This window comes from Centropristis striata, chromosome 3 (genome assembly GCF_030273125.1).
Source record: "Centropristis striata isolate RG_2023a ecotype Rhode Island chromosome 3, C.striata_1.0, whole genome shotgun sequence".
NCBI classification, from domain to species: Eukaryota; Metazoa; Chordata; class Actinopteri; order Perciformes; family Serranidae; genus Centropristis; species Centropristis striata.
In genome coordinates, this window is record NC_081519.1 from 15,247,008 (window position 1) to 15,275,007 (window position 28,000).

The 28,000-nt window shown below is 41.8% G+C and overlaps 1 protein-coding gene across 2 annotated transcripts; it reads right to left on the reverse strand.

Moving 5' to 3' along the window:
- Positions 1 to 270: 270 nt before the first annotated feature.
- ubap2a (ubiquitin associated protein 2a) lies at positions 271 to 28,000 on the reverse strand. 2 transcript variants are annotated; one of them, XM_059329206.1, is made up of 27 exons: positions 26,582 to 27,727; positions 25,839 to 25,975; positions 25,318 to 25,395; positions 24,669 to 24,779; positions 19,041 to 19,203; positions 18,829 to 18,912; positions 18,681 to 18,744; positions 17,023 to 17,120; positions 16,835 to 16,893; positions 16,326 to 16,396; positions 14,361 to 14,547; positions 13,982 to 14,252; positions 12,829 to 13,133; positions 11,770 to 11,996; positions 11,367 to 11,643; positions 11,124 to 11,163; positions 10,836 to 11,010; positions 9,364 to 9,415; positions 6,294 to 6,603; positions 6,043 to 6,134; positions 4,480 to 4,530; positions 4,268 to 4,361; positions 3,760 to 4,176; positions 2,358 to 2,462; positions 1,483 to 1,550; positions 1,180 to 1,371; positions 271 to 1,091 (listed from the first exon to the last, which is right to left on the reverse strand). In XM_059329206.1, the coding sequence occupies exons 1-27, from the start codon at positions 26,646 to 26,648 to the stop codon at positions 996 to 998; spliced, it is 3,891 nt and encodes a 1,296-aa protein (XP_059185189.1). In that variant the 5' UTR covers positions 26,649 to 27,727; the 3' UTR covers positions 271 to 995. The 2 variants fall into 2 exon arrangements, with proteins under 2 accessions (XP_059185189.1, XP_059185188.1); XM_059329205.1 differs by lacking the exon at positions 26,582 to 27,727 and adding an exon at positions 27,828 to 28,000 and having other exon boundaries at positions 271 to 1,371; positions 25,318 to 25,416.

Sequence of the window (28,000 nt, forward strand, 5' to 3'; positions counted from 1 at the left end):
GGTGGAGAACTTTGTGGAAGGAGTAGCTGATGAAAATGTGTGGCGTGAAAACTTCTGCATGCCCAAAGATGCTCTTAACGCTCGAATTTCACACACTTTTGCATCACCGTATGCAGCAGATTTCCTCCCGAAAATGCTCGTCTAAACGAGGAATAAAAAGTGAAGACGCGACGCCACTTTTGCGTCTTCTGTTGAGACCGTCCTCGTGTAAACGGGGCCTGAATCAAGAAAAACAATGTAGTTGGTAAACACTGATGCCAGGACCATACAAACTGTTGAGAACTTTTAATTTGGACAACAAGGATTAAACCAATGTTAAAATGACATCAAATCCAAGGCCTGGCTGGTAATACCAGCCAACTAGTAAGAGTTGAGGAATGAGAGACAGATGGAGGGAAAAGGGGCAAAAAGAAAAGTCAAGCTATCAACTGAAGTCACCCTCAATATAAGGATTCACAGATGCGGGAGACCAAAGTTACAAAAACGTATTTCTTCTAAAATAAAAAAAGGCCTTTGCCGTGAAAATGATGTGTAGAATCTATGTACATCATTCTCAGTTCATGTATGCATACAAAAAAATCCACATCACAAGATGCTTGTGTTCAAGTATATTCACCAACTTCATCGCCATGATTTAGCATTTTCATCTTTCCACATTTTTTTTTTTGAAATAAAATGTCCTTCAAAATAAAAACAAAATGCAGAAAACCACATTTTATGTCCTACCAATACATATATACTGTATAAATACATACATAAATATATTTTACATACAACAGCCATAAATTTGAAAAGGGGATATACAGAGCAAAGGGGAGGGGAGGGGTGGTAGTGTGTGTTTTAGCTTGTGTTGTAAAATGGTTTGTCCCTCTATTATCAGTCAGATACGCAGGTGTGGTGCTGTGTGTTGGTGTGTGTGTCCGTGCACACACGCATGCACACACACACACACACACACACACACACACACACATCATATCATAGATCTGGCCATCTCAGTTGGCCCAGTAGGGAGAGCTGCCGTAGCTCGACTTGTTGACTTGGCTTTTTTGCTGCAGGCTGCTGGACTGGCCGCGCTGGTTCGGACCACCCTGAACATGGAAAGACACACCGTGTAAGCATCTGACAAACTCTCACCAACAACAATCTGTGCAACAACAAAATATCTGCACGTGGAACCTGTCCATCCTGAGCGAGATGGTGGTGCAGCAGCTGTGAGTGTGGTTGCTGGTGAGGCAGGATGTGGAGGAATGGGGCTGGTGCATAGCCTCCAGGAGCTGCTCCAGGGTTCAGAGGGCCTGGACCCCCCAGTGCTGATGGCAGACTGAAGGGAGGAGGGGTCCCCGCATGGAAACCCTGCTTATCAAAAGACTGCAGACAGGACAAAGGACAAGTTCAACTCAAAACCGTATTATCTATTAGCATTAATGCTAAATACACAGACATCTGGGAGTGTGGGGAAGAGAGGTGTTTGAGGCTCACCTGGGTCTTATTGTAAACACTTCCACTGATGTCTGGCACACCCGAGTTACTGGACGTCACTGAGACGCCTAGCAGAATGAAAGAAACAGTTACACATTATAACTCCAAATTACTTTGAGGCCCCGTTCACTTGAGGACGCTCGCGGGTGAAAACGACAAAATATTTTATCGGAAGTGCCTTTCGTTTAGACGGTGACGGCGTTTTGGGGGCTTAAAGACACAAAAATCTGAAACCACCTTCCAAAGTGGAAAAGTTAAATCCTCTCCTCCGTAGCGTGACGTCTACACTGACAAGACACAAAACTCTGATCTGATCTGCTCACGTCACGTATTGTTTACGTCAAATACATGCTCCAGTACAGGAAATAAACAAACGTGGGATTATTTCCATGGTGGGACCTTCAAGCTGCTCTGGCAGCTCTAATAAACTTACAGGAGTCTTTCCACCAAATGTACAGGATATGTACAGATAGTATTAGTGAACAGAGAAGGATCTGGAATTACCTCCATCACATTCTGGATGCAGCAATTGGTGGGAGGAGCCAGACGGCTGTGAACGAGACCTGGGAGATCTAGTGATGGTGGAGAACTTTGTGGAAGGAGTAGCTGATGAAAATGTGTGGCGTGAAAACTTCTGCATGCCCAAAGATGCTCTTATGGCTTTAAGTGATGCCGCCTGGCTGCATACAATCGAATTTCACACACTTTTGCGTCACCGTATGCAGCAGATTTCCTCCCGAAAATGCTCGTCTAAACGAGGAATAAAAAGTGAAGACGCGACGCCACTTTTGTGTCTTCTGTTCAGACCGTCCTCGTGTGAACGGGGCCTAAAAACCTAAATTAACTTTGTAGGAGCAGTGAGTTTTTCTTCCTACCTTTCCCGGGCCCAGAAGCAGCAGATTTGGCTTGTGCCTGTGAGGAGGAGTTGTATCCTTTACTGTAGTCCACTCCTGCTGGCCCCGCTGTCAGCTCCTCATACCCTGAACCGGAAAACAAAGTTCAGCTATCAAATGATGTACACTACTTGTTGTCACTAGCACTTATTGATGCACTAATAGCTCTTATTGCACTATACCTTAATTGTTTGCTTTTATTCTTCCTGTAAGTCGCTTTGGATAAAAGCGTCTGCTAAATGACTAAATGTAAATGTACTTCCTGTGCAAGAAAATCCACACAACATAATGATAACAATAACAAGATTGTTATCATAATAGGATTGCTTAAATGTACGATATGTAATTTTATGCAGCCACTCTGTCTTCAGTCTACACAGCTCAAAAAAATATATTATACATTTATATACATTTTACATTACATTTTATATACATTTTAATGCAGAAAAGTTACACATTGTACTCTTAACCTAGCCTGGGTCTACCCATACTGCCTTGCGCGCTCAATTTCATTTCGAGCTGTGAAAGGGTCTTGTGTCTATAGCCGATTCTTAGCCCTATTTTAGGGATCCAATCACAGGACGAGGAGGGACGGCAAGACGATGACGCGTACTACTGGACAGACGGAAGCTTGTAGTTTTCTTACAGATCCAACATGGCTGCAGCAGACACGAAGCTCTTTTTCAATCTAGCTGTAGACGGTGTTCTAGATAGTTTAGCCAATTTTTTTTTATTTAAAAGAAGAACAATGTTTGACTTTACACTCCTGTTTCACCACGAAAAAGGATGTTTTAGCCTTGCTTCCGACAGGATTTGGCAAAAGCCTAATCTACCAACTAGCCCCGCTACCGCTCGCTGCTGTAACGCCGCTGATCTCGCTACGAGCCGGGGGAAAGCGGAGCCGCCCAGAGACCCGCAGCAGCTCGTCTATTGCCCATAAAATCAGTGGATGTGTGTGGCTGATTGACATGAGGGGGAAATAAGGCGTGAAAATAAATAATCTTGCAGAAAGCGAGAACTGGAGAAGCAAAGCAGCAAGCAACACTCTCTCACAGATACACACACACACACACACACACACACACACACACCAACACTGCTGGTAGACTGTGAGCAGCCAGAGTCAGAACATGCTGCAGAAAAACGTTGCAGAAGCAGAATTGAGCATTTTAGTCCCGAAGTAGAGATGGGCTAGTCTGGCTATGTAAACATCAGTCGTCTTCTTGATCGATGCTTCCTCAACTTTCTGTCGCTCTACATACGTCATCTGTTATAATTGATACGATTGGCTAAGAGCTACGTACAGGCTACACTTAACCCACAATCAAATGAAATTCCCAAACTACAAACTTTTTTATGTATTTTAATTAGTGAGCCCACTAACCTGAGCTGAAGGCGTGCTGGCCGTAACCACTGGGCTGCTGCTGCGTCTGTTGCTGGAAGGGGCTCGCCGAGGGGTTTCCCAAACCAAGGCCCATATTGTGCTGCTTGGCCGAGGCTGGACCCGGGCCACTGGGAGGAACGAACATGGTGTGGCCATACTGGAAGGCAGCAGCACTGGGTACGGTGCCGGGCACCCCGGGGTAGTAAGGCAGGCCTGTGTAGCTGTAGCCTGGAGGCAGAAAGGCCTGCTGACTGCTGTGGTGCTGCGGCTGGCCCTGGGGCTGAGGCTGGGCCTGAGGAGGCTGAGGCTGGGCCTGGCTCTGTCCTTGGCTCTGGCCCTGGGGAGGCTGAGGCGCTGCCAGGCTTGTGGGGGGTGCCGGGGAGGTGGAGTCATTCCTGCCAAACTTTGTGACTTCACCTGACAGAAACAGTTGAGATGCTAGGTAAGAACAAACATGTTTTTTTTTTACGATATTTGACAAGGCCAGTAAAGCCGGAAGGTGCTTTACCTGAGTAGGGGTTGTTGGCTAGGCTCCCGTCTCTACCAGAGAGAGTCGCTGTGGGGCCGGGGAATGTGATTCCATAGTAATCCTGCAAAGAGGGCTAAAGGACAGAAGATGGTCAGGAGAAGAACCACATGACAACCAAACAAGCTAAAAACTTGAGTGAGTACTAAAGAATAAGTAAGGAACTGTTCCAAGAGTGTTGTAATGAGCCTCACCATTGGCAGTCTGGACTGGAGCATATGGAGGTCTTCGTAACCATAGATCTGCTGTGAAACACAAATGACAGGTACCGTCAGATAGAAAGACTGAAATGTGTCAAAATACTGAAGCCGATCCCAGACAACATTTAGCCAGGCTGCCGGACTATCAAAAGGCACACAGACAGACAGACACGCAGAGAAAGACAACCAGTCACGCTCTCATACACTCCTCTGGGAATTAAGAGTCACCAATTAAACCTAAGTTGCATGTCTTTGGACTATGGGAGGAAACTGGAGGACCCAGAGAAAACCCACACTGATACAGGGAGAACATGCAAACTCCACATCGATCCGGAGAAAGCTGGACTTGAACCCATGACCCTCTTGCTGTAAGGTGCCAAGAAACACACTTTTTACTTTATTCTTTATTAAAATACTAAGTAAACTAGGACTGCAAGCAGTGCTGAACGGGCCCTCGCAGTACACGCCTTTCGGGGCATGCTGCCGTCGGGGTGTGTGCGTTACAGGGGCCAGTCTATACCACCCCTATGAATTTCATTGCCTTAAGTGTTATAGTGTGGCCACGGTACCAAATATGAAATTAGACTGCCACCACAGTGCCACCTAGGGGCCGATCAATAAAACCTTAAAGGGTTATCCTCAGGAGGGCATTGACAATAATTGTCCCAAGTTTTGTATAATAATGCACAAACTATCCCTTTAATCCTCATACAGTGTCTGAAGGAGGACTCTTAACTGATATGAATAAGTTAGAAGAGGCAGGTAGCAATGGTGGAAAGTAACGATGTACATTTACTCAAGTACTGGACTTAAAGTACGATTTTGAGGTACTTTTATGTACATTTTATGTAACTTTATACTTCTACTCCACTACATTTTGAGGCAAATATTGTACTTTTTACTCCTCTACATTTAGCTGACAGCTTTAATTACTTTTCAGGTCAAGATTTAAAATGAAAAACATGATACATTTAAAATTATTACCCATTTTTATAAATTAAACCACTTAAAAGTTTATTAGGTAGTTAAAATGAGAGGAGTGGAGTCATTTCACAGTGTGGTATTAGTACTTTTACTGAAGTAAAGGATCTGAATACTTATTCCACCACTGTCCTTTTTACTTTTTTATTTTTATTATTATTTATTTTTATTTTTTTTCTGCGCAATGCGCATGCGCGGCCCCTCTGCGCATTTTGGGAAGAAGAAAAAAAAAAAAAAATTCGAAATACAATAGGGACCTCGCAGGTCGTTGCCTGTTCGGGCCCTAATTACTGATGCTGAAAATTCAATACTGATGTTAATTTAGCTGTTTATTTATTTTTTTCTCTTTACTTTATAAGTTCTCATTTCTAGAATTTTATTGACTATGCTATACTTTGTGTGTGTAATATATATAAATTTAGTTTATGAAAACCACCTTCAAAAACTTTGCATTGCCTTATCAGTGCCCAATCCACATAGAAAAGGTCTACTTCCAGCTCACTGTAAAGTCCACTATATCAATTTTCTGAGGATTAAAAGAAGTACTATGATTCTGGATCCTGAGGGGCTACTTACTGGGTATGCTGGCAGCAGCCCCCCTGGGCCCATGATATACTGGTTGGGCAGTAGAGGTGGGACTCCCTGGGACAAGTTAGGAGGAGCCTTACCTGTCAACAGAATGACACAACATTTTCACTTTCATGTGAAGAAACAACAACAGTTCCAACTATCTGGGCTTTTACCATCATGGGAGCTTGAGTGAAAACAACCTATCACATTAAAATTCCCCATGTCTGGAGTATGTGTGTGTGTGTGTGTGTGTGTACCAGTGGTGGAGGAGAGCAGGGGTGTGGTCCTCGGTGCGGAGAGGTTGGACGTGGCAGTAGCTCCATTGGAGCCAAGTCCCAGTGCTGCGCTGGCGGCAATAGCAGCAGAGTGAAGTCCACTGGCGCCAACGATACCTCCGACTGTGCTGCTCATGTTGCCCATACTGGGCATGTTGGCCAGGTGGCTGATGCCGACGCTGCTACTGTTGCTGCTGTTGTGGGTCGAGTGGAGTGCTGATGGTTGCGATGATGTGTAGGAGCCAGTGGTAGGAGCCAAAGAGCTCACGCTGCTGTTGTCAACACTGGTGTACTGAGGACAGAGAGGAGAGGGGGACATCAGTTATATCTGGAATAAGTACACTACCGGTCAAAAGTTTTAGAACACCCCAGTTTTTTATTGAAATTCAAGCAGTTCAAGTCAAATGAACAGCTTGAAAGGGTACAAAGGTAAGTGGTGAACTGCCAGAGGTAAATAAAAAAAGGTAAGCTTAACCAAAACTGAAAAATAATGTACATTTCAGAATTATACAAGTAGGCCTTTTTCAGGGAACAAGAAATGGGTTAACAACTTAACTCTATGGAGTCTTGGGCTATTTTGTCCATTTTTGAATTATTTTCATGTCTTTGTAAGTCATTTTGTGTCTTTTTTTTGTCATTTTGTGTCTTTTTTTGTCATTTTGTGTCTTTTTTTTGGTCATTTTGTGTCTTTTTTAGTCCTTTAGTCCAACATAAAATGTGATTTTGAATCTTTTTTTTACTTTCAAAACACTATCATGCTCAATAAAGAATTTTAAATGTTGCAAATGTGCATTAATTTCAGAGTACACTGAGACATTAAACTGCATCATTTTCAATTAAATTCTGGAAAAGTTGGTGTGTTCTAAAACTTTTGACCAGTAGTGTATATATTTCAGATTATGCATGCATACAATTTGTAGTTTGTAAAGTGGTGCTGAACAATTGCAACCATATAAACAGCACTGAATATGCATCCTTTGTTAAGGACCCATAACAATCAGCGAATCATTTGGTTGTGACTTTGATTTAAGTTGGCAATTTGTGTTTTGTATCAACGTAAGTAGCAAGCAATGGAATACTGATGGTGCTGAAACCATGCAGCTTTATGTAGCATGTTTAGAGTCAGCTGTTAGGGTACATACAGGTCCTTCTCAAAAAATTAGCATATTGTGATAAAGTTCATCTTTTTCCATAATGTAATGATAAAAATGTAACTTTCATATATTTTAGATTCATTACACACAACTGAAGTAGTTCAAGCCTTTTATTGTTTTAATATTGATGATTTTGGGAAAAAAAGGAAAGAAAAACTCAAGATCCCTATCTCAAAAAATTAGCATATTTCATCCGACCAATAAAAGAAAAGTGTTTTTAATACAAAAAAAAGTCAACCTTCAAATAATTATGTTCAGTTATGCACTCAATACTTGGTCGGGAATCCTTTTGCAGAAATGACTGCTTCAATGCGGCGTGGCATGGAGGCAATCGGCCTGTGGCACTGCTGAGGTGTTATGGAGGCCCAGGATGCTTCGATAGCGGCCTTAAGCTCATCCAGAGTGTTGGGTCTTGCGTCTCTCAACTTTCTCTTCACAATATCCCACAGATTCTCTATGGGGTTCAGGTCAGGAGAGTTGGCAGGCCAATTGAGCACAGTAATACCATGGTCAGTAAACCATTTACCAGTGGTTTTGGCACTGTGAGCAGGTGCCAGGTCGTGCTGAAAAATGAAATCTTCATCTCCATAAAGCCTTTCAGCAGATGGAAGCATGAAGTGCTCCAAAATCTCCTGATAGCTAGCTGCATTGACCCTGCCCTTGATAAAACACAGTGGACCAACACCAGCAGCTGACATGGCACCCCAGACCATCGCTGACTGTGGGTACTTGACACTGGACTTCAGGCATTTTGGCATTTCCTTCTCCCCAGTCTTCCTCCAGACTCTGGCACCTTGATTTCCGAATGACATGCAAAATTTGCTTTCATCCGAAAAAAGTACTGTGGACCACTGAGCAACAGTCCAGTGCTGCTTCTCTGTAGCCCAGGTCAGGCGCTTCTGCCGCTGTTTCTGGTTCAAAAGTGGCTTGACCTGGGGAATGCGGCACCTGTAGCCCATTTCCTGCACACGCCTGTGCACGGTGGCTCTGGATGTTTCTACTCCAGACTCAGTCCACTGCTTCCGCAGGTCTCCCAAGGTCTGGAATCGGCCCTTCTCCACAATCTTCCTCAGGGTCCGGTCACCTCTTCTCGTTGTGCAGCGTTTTCTGCCACACTTTTTCCTTCCCACAGACTTCCCACTGAGGTGCCTTGATACAGCACTCTGGGAACAGCCTATTCGTTCAGAAATTTCTTTCTGTGTCTTACCCTCTTGCTTGAGGGTGTCAATGATGGCCTTCTGGACAGCAGTCAGGTCGGCAGTCTTACCCATGATTGCGGTTTTGAGTAATGAATCAGGCTGGGAGTTTTTAAAAGCCTCAGGAATCTTTTGCAGGTGTTTAGAGTTAATTTGTTGATTCAGATGATTAGGTTAATAGCTCGTTTAGAGAACCTTTTCATGATATGCTAATTTTTTGAGATAGGGATTTTGAGTTTTTCTTTACTTTTTTTCCCAAAATCATCAATATTAAAACAATAAAAGGCTTGAACTACTTCAGTTGTGTGTAATGAATCTAAAATATATGAAAGTTACATTTTTATCATTACATTATGGAAAAGGATGAACTTTATCACAATATGCTAATTTTTTGAGAAGGACCTGTATTAACCCATTGAAGCTTGGAAAGTGGATACGTCGTTTTGTAGTATTTGTATAAGCTCTCAAATACTTTTTGAATTTCATTTCTATCTGCTACAGAGGCTGAAAAATCTATTATTTAGTAGAAGCGTTGACACTTCTGTTGAATTTCCAGAAAAACTTCAGGTTTTAGGGGCTTATTTTAAAATCGCCCAGAGGTTTTACAGGAAGTTTTAGGCGTCAATGAGTTAACACACAGAATGAGTCATCAAACAGACCGTTTTAGAAATCAAGCTTGTGGAAGATAAGACAGGTACTTACAGTGAGAGAGTTGGAGCCCAGAGCTGAAACTGAGGAATGACTGCTGACATGGCTGTGTGAAGGCAGAGAGGAAAGATATGATTATTGCACTTTTGTGGCCATTAAAAACATTACCTTTTCATCGCTTGAAATACCTGTGCACTTAATTCTCAGCACCAAATTTACAGTTGCACAAAAACCTTTGTGCTGTGCAGGGCTGCACACGTCCACTCACGCACACAGTGAAAAACAATTTAATAAGTGATAACGTTGGATCGCAAAAAGAGAGACACCAACAGCGCACCCGCAGACAAGACAGATCAGCACAGTGCAACAGCACCCTGTAAACACTGCGGTCAAGCCAGCAGCACCACAGTGAAGTTAGTTTTAAGTTGAGTATTGGACAGACATTCACTCTGGACCCAGCAACGTCTTCTTCCTCAGTTTCAGACGATGTTGGAAGCAGCTGCTTCGATGTAATACTGTATTTTAAAAGTTTTTTTGTTTTTTCCCCTCTAACTTCATGCTGACTTGCCAATATTGAAAGTGAAAAAAAAAATTAAAATGATCCTATGTGGCACATGTATTTTTATTACTTATTTATTTCATTTATTTAAAATACAATTTAGTGCTTTTTCTCTTTTTCTCCTATTGTCCTAATAACAAATACACCAAATAGTGCAGTAACAACAGCGGTGCCGGTAAAAATCTTTGGTTCATGTAATATTTAAAATCAGATGCGTGAACACAGTGTTTTGAGCCCTGATAATAGTTTATATCCCACTTTGTGACCAAACATGGTAACAAACGTAATAAATTAAACTTTGCGGTAACATTTTCTATGAAGACTACATCTATAGTGCATTATGAGTGCATTCATAGTGAATTATAATGCTCATTATAATCAATCATAATGCATTATGACTGCACTCATAAACACATATAAAGCTTCATGATGCACTATATCAACAGTTATACATATAGCTTATAATGACTTATAAATCCAAGTGTCTTATGAGTGCTCTTGACTGGTTATAAACTACAGGCTGACTGATGAGGCTTATAATACATTACAACTACTCATACCCCTCTATACACACACCTCAACAATCAATTGTTATAAGGACTCATAGGATGCCATAAGTATAAATAAATGATCAATGTATGGGGTATGAGTAGTTGTAATGTATTATAAGCCTCATCAGTCAGCCTGTAGTTTATAACCAGTCAAGAGCACTCATAAGACACTTGGATTTATAAGTCATTATAAGCTATATTTATAACTGTTGATATAGTGCATCATGAAGCTTTATATGTGTTTATGAATGCAGTCATAATGCATTATGATTGATTATAATGAGCATTATAATTCACTATGAATGCGCTCATAATGCACTATAGATGTAGTCATCATAGAAAGTGTTACCAACTTTGCAATGAATTTCTAGCCTTTTCAAAGCTGGTCGTCAAACCGCCAAGTGTGCGTTTGTCACCTGTTGAGTGAGTTGAGCTGGCTGACTGAGGGCAGGTCCTGAGCCAGACTGGAGAGCGTGGTGGAGCTGTGTGCAGGCAAGGAAGAGGGCAAGTGGGAGGAGGGTGCTGAGGCTCCGTTGGTGCTGATGTTCAGAGACGGCGACTCTGGCTTCGGTGTGGAGGATGCTGATGAAGCTGAGGGGAGAAGAAAAGCTCTTTATTTGTGATAGACTCATAATAGTATAATCCAAGAAAGATGTTGGTAGATATTTACAACAGAAGTATACATTCAGTAGGAGGTAACTTACTATCAAGAGCAGCGGAGGTCCTTACACCATTCAGACCATTCTGGTGAGAAGAAAAAGATCTGTGTCAGCATATAGTGATAACTGTAGCAAACATACACAGTACAAACAAGACATGTTTGCATTTAGAACAGACTTTAATTACTGTTGTTCTTATGTTTGATAATGAGAAATTATCAATTATAATTGGGTATTAAAATCCCTAAAAAAACAGGATGAGCATTTCTGTTGGCCATTTCTTCTCACCATGACCGGCCCTGTGGCCTCTTTGCTCTGGGAAAAGGCCAATCGTGTGTGAGGGGGCATGGACCCATCATAACTTCCCCCGACTGTGGAGAAGTGAGAGGAGGAGGGTACAGAGGAGGAGGTGGTGGACGCTGTCGAAGAAATGGAAGGAGGATTGGAGGAGCTGCCACTCCCTAATGAGGAGGGAGTGAGGCTGGGCACCGAGGAGTGATATACTGGCTCTGATGAGGAGAGGGGCAGAGGCAGGGCGACGGAGAGAGGGCTACCCAGCGACTCACTGCAAGACAACAGCAGGGGCAGAAGAACAAGTTATTAGATAAAATGTCTTTTGGAACTCTTTGAACGAACAGTTTCTGTAATTAGATAAAAAGAGATGAAATCAGACAGTCAGCAGTGACAGTACCTGAGTGGTTTGGAGTACAGGCTTGTCTGGCTCTGTGCCCCTGGTCCAGGTGCAGGCGGTGCTGGGGCAGGGGCTGGTGTGGACTCCCTGGATGCCGCACTCACACAATTGTCTACAACTCCAAACTCTGGCAATGGCGACTCCGAGCCAAAGTCTAGAGCTCCGAACTGGAGGTTTAGCCCAGGGACGTCAGCCGAGCCTGGCATCTCTACCGCTGTGGAGGGTATCTGCCAGGATGAAGGGAATACCATCAGGACCATCATTTTAAGTCCATAGAACTACTTGCATTTGGTATTTTACATAACATTTGCTTATATACATGCATTGCTGATAAACAAGATGCAAAATCTGAGACACACAAACAGTGATGTCATTAACCCTTTGATGCACAACATATGGACAACCCTCCTGATGCACAACATGGGTCAGAAATGACTCATTCATCCAAATTTGATTTAAAATTAAATGACCTAATACTATAATAATAGTCATTTGTTTCAAATAGTTACTTTCCACACTCACATATTTAATATATTTTACGTGTTTATGTATCATTTTGTCACACATACAGTGTATCTGGAAGGTTTTCACAGCGCTTCACTTTTTCCATATTTTTTTATGTTTCAGCCTGATTCCAAAATTGATTAAATTCATTTTTCCTTAAAATTATACACACAATACCCCCATAATGACATTTTTTGACCCATGTTGTGCATTAGAAGCGTAGTGATACAAAAAGGGTTTTTATTCAAAAAGTAAGAAATGAAAAACAAAAAATTAGGATGTATGATAATCGAAAGCAAATTGATTGAGGAAAACCTGGAATACTGAATGATGAAATTAATTTATTGCGAAGATATAGAAAATTAAAAACTCAGTCGGGTCACTTTAGACCCATGTTGTGCATCAAAGGGTTAAATACATGCATTGCTGATAAACAAGATGCAAAATCTGAGACACACAAACAGTGATGACCTTAAGAGGCATTGGTTTAAGATAAAAAAAAAAAAAAAAAAATTAAAGAGTAACTATAATAAATTGTAATTGCAATTTTCTTACCTTGGATGTCGGAGGTATCCTTCGTTTCTGGCCTTTGAGCTGTGCTCGTTGCTGCTGTGGTGTATTACTGCCCTGAGGGTCCAGCCCTGCACCGGGGACAGGAGGTTTAGCACCAGCAGGAGCCATCACCGGACCTGCCTGTGCTGGCGTGCTGTTGTGGTGGGGAGCAGGCGAGGCTGAAGCAGGGGGCGCTTGCTGTTGCGATGGAGGACTGGGTTGGCGCGCCAGAGGCAAGGAGGGGCCAGTGTGCCTCTGAACCAGCTGGCTCAACACAAGAGAAGGCTCTGGCTGCAGGCCAAACTCACCTTCAGACACACAACCAAACGCAGGTATAAATAGGTATACATGCCTACATAGTCAGGCGGCTTAGGACCAGAATTGAGAAGAAAGGGGACGCGCCGGACAAAAGCACCAAAATTTTTCCACATGCTCTCTATCACCATAGGTTTCAATTTTTGGTAGGAGCCAATTCATCAAGATTGCGAATCGGAGATGGCACCCATATAAAGTCTATGAGAAACAATAAATCTTCCAAGCCACTTAGAAGGTCAATCTTGGTGTCAAAATCTACATTTTCTGGGTCAAAGAATCATTTAAAGCTATTGAGAATATCACTGGATGACTCACTGTAAATAATTTGTTGATCAAGATCTGACATGAGATGAAAGTGTTCCCTCGATTTTATTTAGCAGTGTACATGGCAGCTAATCCACACTCTCCCGTGAACATAGACTCCAAACATTTTCAACTCAGGATTCCCTGCTGCAGCGCTTGAAGACCTACCAGTCTGGGTGAAAATGAACATATCTACTTGATCAAATAATCATCTAATGATATTCTCAATAGCTTTAAATGATTTCTTGACCCAGAAAATGTAGATTTTGACACCAAGATTGACCTTCTAGTTGGCTTGGAAGATATAACATTTCTCATAGACTTTATATGGCTGCCATCTCCGATCCGCAATCTTGATGAAGTGGCTTCTACCAAAAATTGAAACCTATGGTGATGGAGAGTATGTGGAAAAAATTTGGTGCTTTTGTCCGGCGTGTCCCCTTTATTTAGCTAAGCCGCCTGACTAACAGTAATACATGTGGCAGAAACAGAAAACTTGCACATGGCTGCACTAAGAGTGTCCCGCTTGAACACTTACGGCTGAACTGCGAGGACAGTGAGGTGCTGTTGGATTCTGAAGCCTTTATGTCCCAGCTAGATGAGGAGGGTGGAGGTACAGATGCTCCCAGGCCTGGCAGTCGGCCAATGGAGGTGTTGCTTCCTTGGGTGCTGGCAGGAGGCGCGGCCTGGGATGAGGGTAGCGGACCCAAGCCGGGACCCTTCAGCTGTTCCAGTATCTGAGCTCCAGCACTCGGTTGAGGCCTTTTGGCCTGGCCCAAGTCCCCAAAACCAGCTCCCAGAACTGAAGACTGGCACAGACAGGAGGAGGGAGTGTTATCATCAGTCTTTCTTGCATCACTTTACTTAGACATGATAGATGAAGGAATGTGTGAAAAGGGGACACTATTTTTTCTTACCAGTGCAGCATGAGCATAGCTTGTGCTACTGGTGGCGTTGCGGCTGGGGGGCGGCTGCGGCTGCTGTTGCGGAGGCTGGTGGTGGTGATGGTGGGAGTTGGTGAAGACCAGACTCTGAGAGGAAGAGGACGAAGGTGGTTCTCTTCCTCCGACCACAGGCTTCTGCAGCAGAGAGGCGAGGTCCAGGCTAACACAGAAACAGTCATTAGAAGGTGTTTCAAAGACAGCAAGGTAAATGGCATAGATTTTCCAATTGTAACTGTAACTAGAAAATTTCCTCTGGGGGAAATTTTGAAAGGGCCACGGGGGCTACTGCCGGTGTGTGTACACTATGATGAGATTCTTCAGAGATTTCAAACAATTAATACTAGTAATGTTATGATACTATATAATATACAAGGAGCACACCTACAACAAGCATTCCTCTTCAAATATTTATTTATACAGCAACCTATGCCCTTTAACCTCAAAATGTGTGTGTGTGTGTGTGAAACATTTGTATCTGGAGGAGTGTAAGCGCTTACGCGCGCATATGTGCGTGCGTGCGTGTATCTTTAACTGTTATTACATTAAATGACCAGTGTGTGTGTGTGCGTGCATGTATCTTTAACTGTTATTACATTAAATGACCAGTGTGTGTGTGTGCGTGCGTGTATCTTTAACTGTTATTACATTAAATGACCAGTGTGTGTGTGTGCGTGCGTGTATCTTTAACTGTTATTACATTAAATGACCAGTGTGTGTGTGCGTGCGTGTATCTTTAACTGTTATTACATTAAATGACCAGTGTGTGTGTGCGTGCGTGTATCTTTAACTGATATTACATTAAATGACCAGTGTGTGTGTGCGTGCGTGTATCTTTAACTGTTATTACATTAAATGACCAGTGTGTGTGTGTGTGTATCTGTAACTGTAATCACATCAAAACATCAAAGCGTGGGGTCGACCAATCAGAGCAGAGCAATCAACGGAATTAACAGCTGTGGAATCTTCTGGCAGAGTGAAAGCAGCCAGAGGTGGGCAGAGTGAAATTTCTGGCCTTGAACAGAAAGCATTTTTGGCAAAACCATAATACCTATCATTGATCCGACTTCACTTTGAGCGTCCTGAGTTCTTCCTGAACGTCTACATATGTTTTTTTTAAAGAAAAATGAAAAAATAGCTTTGTTAGAGCGAAAAGAGCTAAAAAAACAGTTAAATCTCACTTTTTCCGATATCTTCCTGTGTTTTTAATGTGGGACCCAATGAGGCTGTTGGTGGTTTTGGTGGCGCATCTTTGCGTCGTACGCCCAAACTATAACTCTGACAGCTTTACCAGAGGATTGTGAGTGAGAAGACAAATTTTCCTACATTTCTATGTATAAATTATTTCTGTAGAGTGGAATTTGCGGCCTGGAGTGCAGTTTTCAAATTTATTTTTTGACAGTTTTACCTGTCCCTCTACACTCTGAGCGATGACATCACACACTCTGACACGAACATTCCGTGCAATACATACCCATTATAATCTCAGAATTTCTCCAAAAATGATCATGATCATTGAACAGGGATTGATAAAAAACTATATGACCTATCGAAATGCAAATTAATACACCAATACACAAGACTTGTGTCTACTGTTTAAAGTTTAAATGGAGTCTCTAGGTGAAATTATGCCGGAGAAGTAGACGTCTGAAAATCTTCAATTAATGTTCTTTTTTGCTCATTTTCTTTCGGCCGTCCCATTCATTTCAATGCAAAATTTTGGGCAGTTTTTCTGAAAATTCGTATTCCATTGAGAAAAGTAATAGCACACCGATCCCGATCAAACCGCACGTTTTGATATATAATTTGTCCTGCAACTCTTCGAGTTGCAGGACAAATCAGCTATTGCTATCCCTACAGCTATTGCTGTATGTGACCAGTGCTCGGTGCGATTGCCCCGAGGCCCTAACTAGAGATAGAGACGGATCGTGTTATACACACCTTTGCCCAGGTGTGATGTGATTCTCAGCAGCAGGTGCACATGAGGAGGTGAACACTTTGGTCTCTGAGAGCTGCAGGAACAAACAAAAACACAGTAGGCAGAAGTGTTTAAATAATACACCAAAACCTTTGATTTCAATTGACAGACTTCTCCTGTAGAATAGAATAGAATATATCTTTATTGTCTGTTCAACAGAGCAGAAATGTGTCTTTCGGCGCGGCTATAAAAATTCATGCAAAACACACAACAATTACATGAGGTGAGATAAAACAACAACACTTCACTTCTAAAAACACAACATCAATAAAAAGAATGACATGGGGTACAGTGTTACCGGCCACTATTTAGTATAGCGACTGCAGATGGTATAAATGATTTTTTATAAATGTTTTTATGGGCCAGTGGGATTCTGTATCTTCCGCCTGATGGCAGCAGAGAGAAGGAGTGTTTGAGGGTGAGGAAGTTAAACCAGGAAGAGATATTGTAAGTGAGAACCTTGTCAACTCACACTAACATCCTCACTCCAGTCCTCAGATGCCCAGTCTTCCAAGGTATGCCGCCAGGTAACTATGGAGCAAACAATGATGAGTCACATAGTTCAAATACAGGTGGGAGAAGTAGGTCAACACGATGCAGGATGTCCGTAGCTTATTTACAATTGCATATAAGTTACACAGTATGGTCTATTGAGCTCACCTGTCCCATCTGTGCTGTTGTTGGCTGCCGTGTCCCACACCTCAGATGTTGTGGTCCCTGACCTAGCTTCTGAGGTATAGTCCGCTGGATTGAAGGTCCTGGGGAAGAGGGAGGAGAGGTATATTTAATTAGACAGAAATTAACTAAAGGGAAAGTAGTAGTCACCAGATTTAGTTAAATTATTTCCAGAATAAACAGTTTTTTTTGTGATGTACTATTATACTTACTTATTACAGCAATATACTACTAATTGGGCAAAGCTCTAATTAGAAGAGAGATAAGTTGCTTCCCAACGCTGTCATGATTCTCCAAATTCAAAGTTGGAAATTATTCATTTAAAAATGAAAAAATGTCCAATTATTTTGGACCTGCTTTTGATTTAAGAATTAAATATAATGATTCCCCTAGAGATGAGACAAGTGTATTTTTTTATTTTATTCAGATACCTCACCTTAGAAAGGGTACTATGTGGAATTTCAAAAAGTTACCCTAACCCTAAACATAACCTTTAGGTTACAGTAAGCTAGTTGGATGGCCCTGAATTGATACATCTAAGTTGTTACACATAGTATCTTAAATGGGACTGGCAATTAAAGACTCACTTATGGGCTGTTTCCACTACCGCCCAATACCCGGAATGAGGCCGGTCTCACTCGCTGAAATTTGAATACGAGCCGTCCAGAGCATACTTTTGTTGGGACTTTTTTCGTACCTGTTGAAGAGCAGGGTCTTTTTTTCTCCCCTGAGAAAAGCCCGTTTACTTATTGGATAGATTGCTAAGCAACACACGCCATTTGTAAAAGCCGGCGAAGCAGTGATGCCAACTTAGCAACTTTGTTGCTATATTTAGCGACCTCTCAGACCCCCTTAGCTCCTATTTTTCAAGAAAGCGACTGGAGACAAATCCAGCGACTTTTTCTGGTGTTATTGGAGACTCCTTACTCTTCTTAATGAGCCGCAGGGGTCGAAGAACGAGTCCAAGCAGCACAGTCCCCCTGCAGCAGTCTCTCCCAGCTGCAGAGCCGGAAGGGATGTTTACCCCCAGTTTAGCGTCCAGTCTGCAAATTGCTAATAGGCTATCAGTTAGCTCTGTAGCAGTACACTGTGTATGTGCTGCTGCTACAGGAGGTGTTCACTTAGCGATCTCTGCTTACAATAAGCACCGGACACTCTGCACAGTTAGCGATGACAGTTAATTCACGATCACTATGTTTATGATCAGCGGAGACGCTGTGCATAATTAGCCATGCTGCTGACATTGTGCACAGTTAGCGATGGCGGCCACAGTTGAGTCTCCTGTGTTTAATCCGTCGCGTATGTGGCGTCACGGTCGAAACGGTCGCTAAGCGATTACGTGATGTCGAAAACCATACGTCACCTCCGGAGTCTCGTAAATCCCTGTGGGGCCTAAATTGTAATGGAGACACGCAGAGTGAGCTGACTTTTGAGAGGGTGTGGCCTGAGACTTTCCCCCCTAGTGGAAACAAGGCTAATCTCTAGGAAAAACACTCAAAAGTCAGTTGCAAGAAAAATGCACAAAACCCAATCCAAACAAGGTTCGATTTCCTTGCCTGAGAAACAGCTGATAATAATATATTGCCACCTAAACGCATGTGTAAACCCCTGTGAGTGTGCATGCATGTGTGTTGCCACGGTACCCCATGCCCTGGGCTGAGAACCGGCTCCCTGGTGGTCCTCTGCCTCTGCCTCGACCTCCAGATCCTGCATAACATTTACACAAAAGGTCAACAACGTCCACTCCATTTTTAGGCGTACTGACACGTGCCTTAATGTGCACCTGCTCACCTCGGCCACCTCCTCTGGCCCTCCGACCTCGATCTGAACCCCTGTCCACTGGTGTCACCTCCACGCCATTCTCCTCTGGACGTGCTGTACAAACACAGGTGCATATAAAAATGACGTTATAAACAGTATTATATAATCAAACATAGAGGTACTGAGAAGCTGCAGAAGAGACAGGAGACTCTAGCTAGATTTAAATAAATTCGGCTCCATACCCGGTCGGCTGCGACTGGCCCCCCTGCCCTTGCGGTTTGCAGCCACGCGGCCCTTGCTTGCCTCCCTCTCTCCTTTCTTCTCCCTGTTTTCCTTGTTCTCCTTGCTATCTGATGGACCCTCCTTCACCAGGGGCTTCTTCTTCCCTACCGTTTCCCATGAGGTCTAAACACACAACAGGAACAAAAGGACAGAGAAGAAAAAAAAACACACAGAATGAATACATTAGAAACTGGAGCACAAAACATGTAGTTCACATTTTCCTTGTTGCACGTGCAAAAAACACTTAAAACTATAGCCAGCAGCAAAACAAAATATCAACATAGACAATATGCTTCAGTGAGCAAAGTATGCAGTTTAACAAAAAAACATTTTTTTTTCTTTGCCTCCATTTCACAACCTTTTGCAGTTGTCAAAAGAGCCTCTGGCATTCTGTGGTTGGTTGAAAACTGCATTTCAACTTGTGTATTTTGTTCAAGAGGATAAAGAGACACTACTAGACACGATAACATTTTTTCTTGGAAACAGTTACAGAAAAGCTGCGATGCCTATTTTTGACCAACTTATGTACTGAAGTGTGTACTATGCAGCTCTGTTATGTAACAAAAACAAATGTCATATCAGGACTTGGAATTGCTAGAAATTCAACAACTCTGATTGAAGTTCAGGGTAAAACATCATAATGATTATAATTATACAGTCACTACAATTAGTGCTTTGATTATATATTAGTCATCTCTTTTCTTGTGTGACACCTACTCTTACAGCACAGAAAAACTCACTCAGTAAACATTCCTTTTCTTTATCCAATCCAATCCAATCCAATCCCCTTTATTTATATAGCACAATTTTAGCAAACACAAGGTTTCCAAAGTGCTGCACAAACAATAAATACATAACACAATACAAAGAGATGTAGTAAACAATAGATCAGTAACGGTGCGTTCAGACCGGACGCGTAGCGAATATTTCGCGCGACAAGATTACATACAAAGTCAATGCAAACACTCGAATAGACGCGAATTTTTGCCGGCGGCGCGAATCGCGGGTTTCGCGCGACACGAATGCCGCGATTGACGCGAATGAAACAACGCGAATTCGCGTGAGTTCAATAAATTCAACTTTGGCGAAATATTCGCGTGACGCTGTGTCGGGACAGCCTATCAGCGTTGAGATTCTGGACGACAGTGTCCGAGATACATACATGAGAGAGAGGAGAAAAGAGGCAGGAAGGAGGAGTGGGTTGGCAGGAGGGACAGGAAAAAGGTGGAAGTACTCTGCGGTCCTCTCTCCGTGCTGAGTGCGCCTCCGGATGATGTCACTCACCCAGACACGACGGCGTGTTTTCCGACGTATCTCGGACTTCCAGAGCAGGTACAGGGACGCTATGCTTGTAATGTCAGCCATGGTTGATGACAGAATGAAATGGAGGCAATTATTTGGCGCTAAATAGTCTCTTGGGTGAAAATTCGCGTCGCGTTTACTCGCGCGAGTGACGCGAATTAAATTCAATTCTCGCGCGTATCAACTCGCGCGAGTAACGCGACGCGAAAATTCGCTACGCGTCCGGTCTGAACACACGGTAAGATGCAATAAATTAAAAATGGGATAAAAATAAATAAAATAAAATGTAAAATGTACTGCCCACACAAAATAAAATATGCATGAATACAATAAAAACAAAAAATCAAAAAATGTATAAAAGTTAAGATCTTGAGAGGACAGTAGAAGCAGATGGAATCAGAGGGTTGTAGTATATACCATAACAGAGATTTTCACGTAAAGGAGTAAACCAGCTATTTTCTATTTTTGGATTTCCAGAAAACCAAACAGCAACCAGGGTATCCGTCTGTCTGGCCCTGCCCTGCAGCCTCTCCTCACCATCTGTTATCTGGTATTCTTAAAAATGTTGGGACACTCACTTGGACTCACGGACAGAACAACACTTGCGTGTTTGCCAGACATTTGGCAGCCTGTCTGACTTTACTCTCTGAGTGGATAATTGTGTACAATGGCGTGCCTTCATTAGCTTGCATTGCAGTTGGATTCACATTATCACAAGATCACGAAAATCCATCTTGTCAAGGTTCAAATTTTGTGCTTGTGTCCACAATCAGTGGTTCGGACAATCATTGTCTTGTGAAGAGCTACTGGCAGCTACGTGTAAGCTACAAAAACACCAGGTATATCAAAATTGGAGAGTATTTGTTCACAAAGAGAAGAGCAGAGAACAAAACTGACGGCTTCTGCCTCTCTCCATTTCAGCATGTACAGTGTATGACAGTGACAGACAGATGGTTCATCCTATCACCTGCAATATATATATATATATATATATATATATATATATATATATATATATACACACACACACTACCGGTCAAAAGTTTTAGAACACCCCAATTTTTCCAGTTTTTTTTTTGAAAATCAAGCAGTTCAAGTCAAATCAACAGCTTGAAAGGGTACAAAGGTAAGTGGTGAACTGCCAGAGGTAAATAAAAAAAGGTAAAATATAACGTACATTTCAGAATTATACAAGTAGGCCTTTTTTCGGGGAACAAGAAATGGGTTAACAACTTAACTCTATGGAGTCTTGGGCTATTTTGTCCATTTTGGAATTCTTTTCATGTCTTTGTAAGTCATTTTGTGTCTTTTTTTAGTCATTTTGTGTCTTTTGGTGTCTTTTTTTGGTCATTTTGTGTTGTTTTTTTTAGTCCTTTAGTCCAACATAAAATGTGATTTTGAATCTTTTTTTTACTTTCAAAACACTATCATGCTCAATAAAGAATTTTAAATGCTGCAAATGTGCATTCATTTCAGAGTACACTGAGACATTAAACTGCATCATTTTCAATTAAATTCTGGAAAAGTTGGTGTGTTCTAAAACGTTTGACCAGTAGTGTGTGTGTGTGTATATATATATATATATATATATATATATATATATATATATATAGGAAACTGTCTGTCCTTTTCCAAACAGTTTCCAATGACGGCTTCTCATACTGTGCTGTGTTACAAACCATCTGACAGCGTCAGGTGGCCAAAAGTCCCTGATGTTAAAAAGAGCAAACTGCCAAACAGTCACTGAGGCAAATGACAGCTCAGAGACAGATTTTACTGAATTCATTTTCACCAGCGAATACAGAATGTTTTTTGTTCATCTTCTATGTTACATAACTTGAAATCTAGTAGTGATGTGCCAGAATGCGTTATTTTCTCTTAACTAGAAAAAAGTTGGTGAAGAATGGCTGTCTACGTGGGACATGTTTCAGCTGAATTTTTCCCTTCACATTTGTCTTACATACCTCTGCCTGAACAGATATGACTCTATTTTAATCAGTACAGCTGTCTTGAGAGGCAGAGTGATGGCTTGCAGTCCGCTTATATGCATTTTAGAAGCTAAACTACTAGATATCTTGATCATGATTAACCTCCTGAGACCCAAGCTTTAGTTTGGTAAGTGTTGTTAGTTTCTCCTAAATATTTAGGATTAGTAGGACATGATAAGTACAAAAACTAAGCATTATTAAAAACAAAGTATTATTAAAAACTAAGCGTTATTTTACTGTAGAACACAATTAATTCACCAGTGTGTAAATCTGTTTATTTCCATACATTTACAGCCTCTCTTTGAAAGAACGATAGCAAAATCTATTCGTTCTCAAATGAGAACTTCCTGATTAGCAGTCGTAGCTTGTTGCTATTGCTAAAAATAGTCAAATTTGTACAGAATCTCAAACTACAAACATTATTAAGCACAAATAAAATACGTTTTAACCATAAAATCGGATCAGGTTTTGTACCTGGTCCACTTATTTCTGGGGATAAGCTGTTGATTGACTTTACCAAGATGCTGCCATCTGATTTTTACACTCATTGATGTATTTTTTAGAGTGTGTACTACTGAGGACAACATGTCATAGTTAAACAGAATGAAGTATAAGGTCCAGCAAACCTAAAATGTAATGTCCACATATGAGGACGCAGGTTCTCAGGAGGTTAAGCTAAATGTTAATAAAGGACTAGTGCAAGCCCTGCCAGCAGCTTAAAGTTGAAACCAGCTTCGAAGAAACAAAAAAAGACCCAAAAATGGACTGATGACATACAACATTCTTGCATATGAAGAACAACGGGGCCTTGGCCTGAGGTCTGTTGTATAGTCAGTGCACCCTCACGTCAACATGCCAACAGTTGAGACCAAAAATGTCTGAGCTGCACAGCAACTCTTTTAGAACGAGGCTCAAGCTGTGTCGGTAAGCCCGCCTACATAATAGCAGCATCATTAAACCCACTGAGGTAAATGGAACTGAGAAATCACTGTGGTTATAAATTACACCTGAGCTTTTCTTCTCCAAAGAGCTCTATTTGATTTGTGGCAGCAGTAGTAGAATTTTAAATCTCGAACATGATTGATTATTCTCACTTATTTTCACAGTCCATGTCGTTGATTTTTTTTACCCTGCACTTATCAGTTTTCCAAATTTAAATCATACATTTCAGGTAAATCAGTGAGAGTACAAAGATGATGCATATTTTGCCTTTTTCAAAAGTGAATACAACTCATGGGTGCAACATTGGCAGCCACATGTGCCTTTTATTGGAATAGCTTATTGGAGACTAGAAAATGTAGCTTTGTAAGAACGTTAGTTGTAAGCTCACTAGTTTGAAGAGCTCCTTTTCGGCTTTTACGTTTTTTTGACGACCAAATGCTGGATAGCCCTCACAACAGACGGTTACGTGACACATGCCACTATCTTGATGAGGACAGGCGAGTTAAATCAGCTGTCCTGCTAACAAAGGTCTGTCAGGCAGACAAACAGCTAGCATCCAAGCAGCTAAACAAACAGTGGAGAATTTGTCTGTGGATACAGAGAGTATATCCAAGTCTTAGGCCCCGTTCACACGAGGACGCTCACGGGTAAAAACGACAAAATATTTTATCGGAGGTGCCTTTCGTTTAGACGGTGACGGCGTTTTGGGGGCTTAAAGACGCAAAAATCTGAAACCACCTTCCAAAGTGGAAAAGTTAAATCCTCTCCTCCGTAGCGTGTCGTCTACACTGACAAGACACAAAACTCTGATCTGATCTGCTCACGTCACGTATGTGTTTACGTCACATACATGCTCCAGTACAGGAAATAAACAAACGTGGGATTATTTCCATGGTGGGACCTTCAAGCTGCTCTGGCAGCTCTAATAAACTTACAGGAGTCTTTCCACCAAATGTCCAGGATATGTACAGATAGTATTAGTGAACAGAGAAGGATCTGGAATTACCTCCATCACATTCTGGATGCAGCAATTGGTCGGAGGCGAGCCAGACGGCTGTGAACGAGACCTGGGAGATCTAGTGATGGTGGAGAACTTTGTGGAAGGAGTAGCTGATGAAAATGTGTGGCGTGAAAACTTCTGCATGCCCAAAGATGCTCTTATGGCTTTAAGTGATGCCGCCTGGCTGCATACAATCCAATTTCACACACTTTTGCGTCACCGTATGCAGCAGATTTCCTCCCGAAAACGCTCGTCTAAACGAGGAATAAAAAGTGAAGACGTGACGCCACTTTTGCGTCTTCTGTTCAGACCGTCCTCGTGTGAACGGGGCCTAAATAAGACGAAATATAATTTACCATGTCCGAGGTGCTCTCCAGGAGGAAGTTGATGGCTCTGCTAACATCTTCGTTGCAGTCATGTAGGGCTACCATGCACTCATCCTGGTTCTTCCCAGTCACCTCCATCAGCTGGGGAGCAACAAACGCACAGCACATTAGAAATGTAATCTAGTCAACGAAAGGTGTACCTCTAGTTGTGTTTTCAATCAATTAATTTATATGTACATTTTAAGATTTGCATGAGAAAAGCTTGGTGGAAACATCAAAATGTGATAAAACTTTGGAAAATGCGCATAAAAGTTTTTGCGCTCGCTTGATTTTGTCTTTTTCAGAACCTTTTATTGGGCAAAGAATCATATTGGATAACTTCAGTAAGACTCTAGGGTTGGAAATTGCAAGTTTTTCATTGAAAGAAATTTCAATGAGTGCCCTGTAAAAGGCTACTGCGCTAAATGGCAGATGTAAACGTTTTTATCAAACAATTTCAAAATTTCGCTTGAAATTTACTTCGACTTAAATTGAAACACGGCTACTGAAAGATTGAGCATTCAGTAGCTATCACTCACAGTATTTTGCATTTTTCACGTGTTCACACAGAGTCCTGGAGTTATGGAAGAACAACAGCTTGCCCTGATTCAGCCAAGTTAATGCCCTGAGTGTTCCTCACCTGGTTAACTTTGTCCTCAAAGTCAGCATCATTCTTGTCATAGATCACCTGGGCAAGCCGGATCTGCTCAGCAGTAGCCTGCAACACAGAGACCAGTGACTAAAACTTTGGTTACCAGGAGAAAAAAATTAAAGAACAAAGTATATCTCAGCCACTATATTAGGTATATATGCAAACTTTTAATGCAATCCAAGACAAAAATTCAGCCATAAATTCTACCTTTACAAACATAATAATGGTCAGACTTGACTGATGCAGTCAGAGGGGTATTCAATTAACTATGTGGTCACAAAGCAAATGTCTCCTATTGTGACTATTGAAAGTGAATGTTCTATGTGGCTGGGATAAAATGAAAAAAATAAATTTCAATATTGGCCAAGGAGGTTGCATAACGTGTTCACTGTGGTTTTGTTGGCATGGGTTGTTGTGTTCACACCGGTATTTTGTCTCAAAATTTCTGTGGCTTAGAAGATTATGGCTTAATCAAGTGTCTTCATGTTCACGTGACTGCGGTATCTCACCTGTATCTGTTTCTGTGGTTGTGATGTGTGGGTGGCAGCAGGCAGCGCTTTTTCCCGAGGGCCCCGGGCCTTTTCGCCGCCCAGCGAGCTCATCATATACAGTATATACAAAACTCTGTATGTACAAATAGAAAAATCTGCAAAAAAAAAAAAACACGAAGCATGAAAGGATGAGTGAAACAAACCCACAGATAATTTTACATACACATTCATTAACAATGTTGTAACAGCAGAACCTCCACACTTCCCCTTGTGCTAGAGCAAGGAAGAAAATAAGTGTTTAATACTAGAAAAATCGGTTGTGAGCATAGCTAAGCCGTATTGCACAATCATGAATACTGCCCTTATGAAGGCTGTAAGACACACAGTTGGCCTGGTGACACAACAGCTTTGGTGAAAATCTAGGTCAAGGAGGGAGAGCAACCGGGTGTCCTCTTACAAATAACACAGACCACAGTGTGTGAAGCAGAACAAACACTACACACCCTGACCCCAAATCCCCTTTCCATGCTAGATAGATTCCAGTACCTAAGATTATATATATGTATATACAAACATATACTAAACAATAGGCTACTGCAGTAAAATACTCAATTCTTCTCTATGTGTATTTGACAGCTGAGTCCTATATAAGTCGCAGTACCTTGCTGCAAATTTGGTGCTATGCCACCAGCACTTATAATGTTCAGTAGCAAATAATTAACACTTCTCACATCCATATGCACACACAGGGCTTTATTCACCTGCAAATACATAGAAAGGGTGATCGCTCAATACCTTGTAGTAAAAATAAATTACCCTGTAATGCATTTTGAGTTGCAAACTTTGACTAAGGGGTCTATTACTAGAATAATAACTACAGTTATCTCCAGTGACCCATTTGTTTTATGTCAGAGAACAATAGCAATCCAGCTTACAGAGCCTGAGTGACGTTGGCAAATGCAATGCTGCCATTGGCTGCTGGTGTGAACAAAGCTAATGCAAAACGACAAACTGGCTTTAAATCTAATTTCAGTGAACAATCAAGATATCTTTTTCTAACGGAGAAAGTTAAAGCAGCGGCTGCAATGTGTATTCAATTCATCAAATATTAACATATCATTACAAGTATCAGTCTCATCGGTCATAGGAGATAAACAATAACAAAACACTCATTCAGTAACTCCGCACATCTCAATTGTTCATCGCAATTTTTTTGACATTCCGATATGACAAATAAAGTACCAGTTTAATTACACGTACGTGTTTACGTGTACTAATATCTATCTGTTTACAGCTAACTAACAATTAGCAATTTCAGTAATATGGAAGCGGAGCGTTGTTTTGATTGAACCGATGCTAACGTTAGCTCGTTGTTGCTAGGTTACTTATTCCTTGTGTCTACATGTGGGACATCTTGGTTGACGTTGCATGTCTATGTTGTGAAAAACAAATCAAATTATCGCAGCGTCTTTTTCGACTCAACACTGACCGACTTGGTGCTGTTGGTACCCGGGTCCCTTTGTCCTCGCTAGCATGGACTCAAGTTAGCTACTACCATGCTAATGTCGACAGTGAACGCTGCAGCGGGGATGAAGCTAGCTAACGGTGCTATCTAAATCTGGTCCAAGTTGATAGCCAACGACCGTTAAACTGGCTTGCTCATGTCTTATAGATATTTATAGATCCGCTCAGTTATCTAACGATGCTGGCAGTTACATCAGGCTTATCCTCGACATCTACACAACAGGCTAGGCAGCAACCAACATAGCTGTATAAAATCTAAAGAAAAAGGCCTTTCAGCGGAGCACAATCCCATCCCGACATTGCTCGCCGGGAAACAAGACAACAGAAAAATTGCGAAAGACATCCCTCACAACACCGTGTAAGCACAACAACGAAGCCAGCGACCAACTGTTTCGGCGAAAACACGCTTAAGTACACGGTTTAAACGCGTTGAGATGCAGAAACTGAACTTGAAAAACATAGGAAAAATAGTGTTTTTATTACCTGCTAACACGCTTCACTCGGCCAGCAGCAGACAAGGTGGTCACGTGACTTGCGCTGCCGTGGTGGTGGATGCTCCCCTGTCCTCTCCAGTCACAACTAACTTCATAACACTCAATATCAAACACACGCCGTGCAAAGTAGGATTGATGTTTGTACTTCTATGTCTAATTTTT

What these genes read in the sequence shown, in the direction of transcription:
- ubap2a (XM_059329205.1), bottom strand. Translation starts at nt 25,934, where the DNA reads ATGATGAGCTCGCTGGGCGGCGAAAAGGCCCGGGGCCCTCGGGAAAAA. An exon ending in TTCTCAGCCCAGGGCATGGG is followed by an intron (nt 17,121 to 18,680) that starts GTACCGTGGCAA and finishes CCTCTTCCCCAG; the next exon opens with GACCTTCAATCCAGCGGACT. An exon ending in TGGGCTCCAACTCTCTCACT is followed by an intron (nt 6,604 to 9,363) that starts GTAAGTACCTGT and finishes CTCTGTCCTCAG; the next exon opens with TACACCAGTGTTGACAACAG.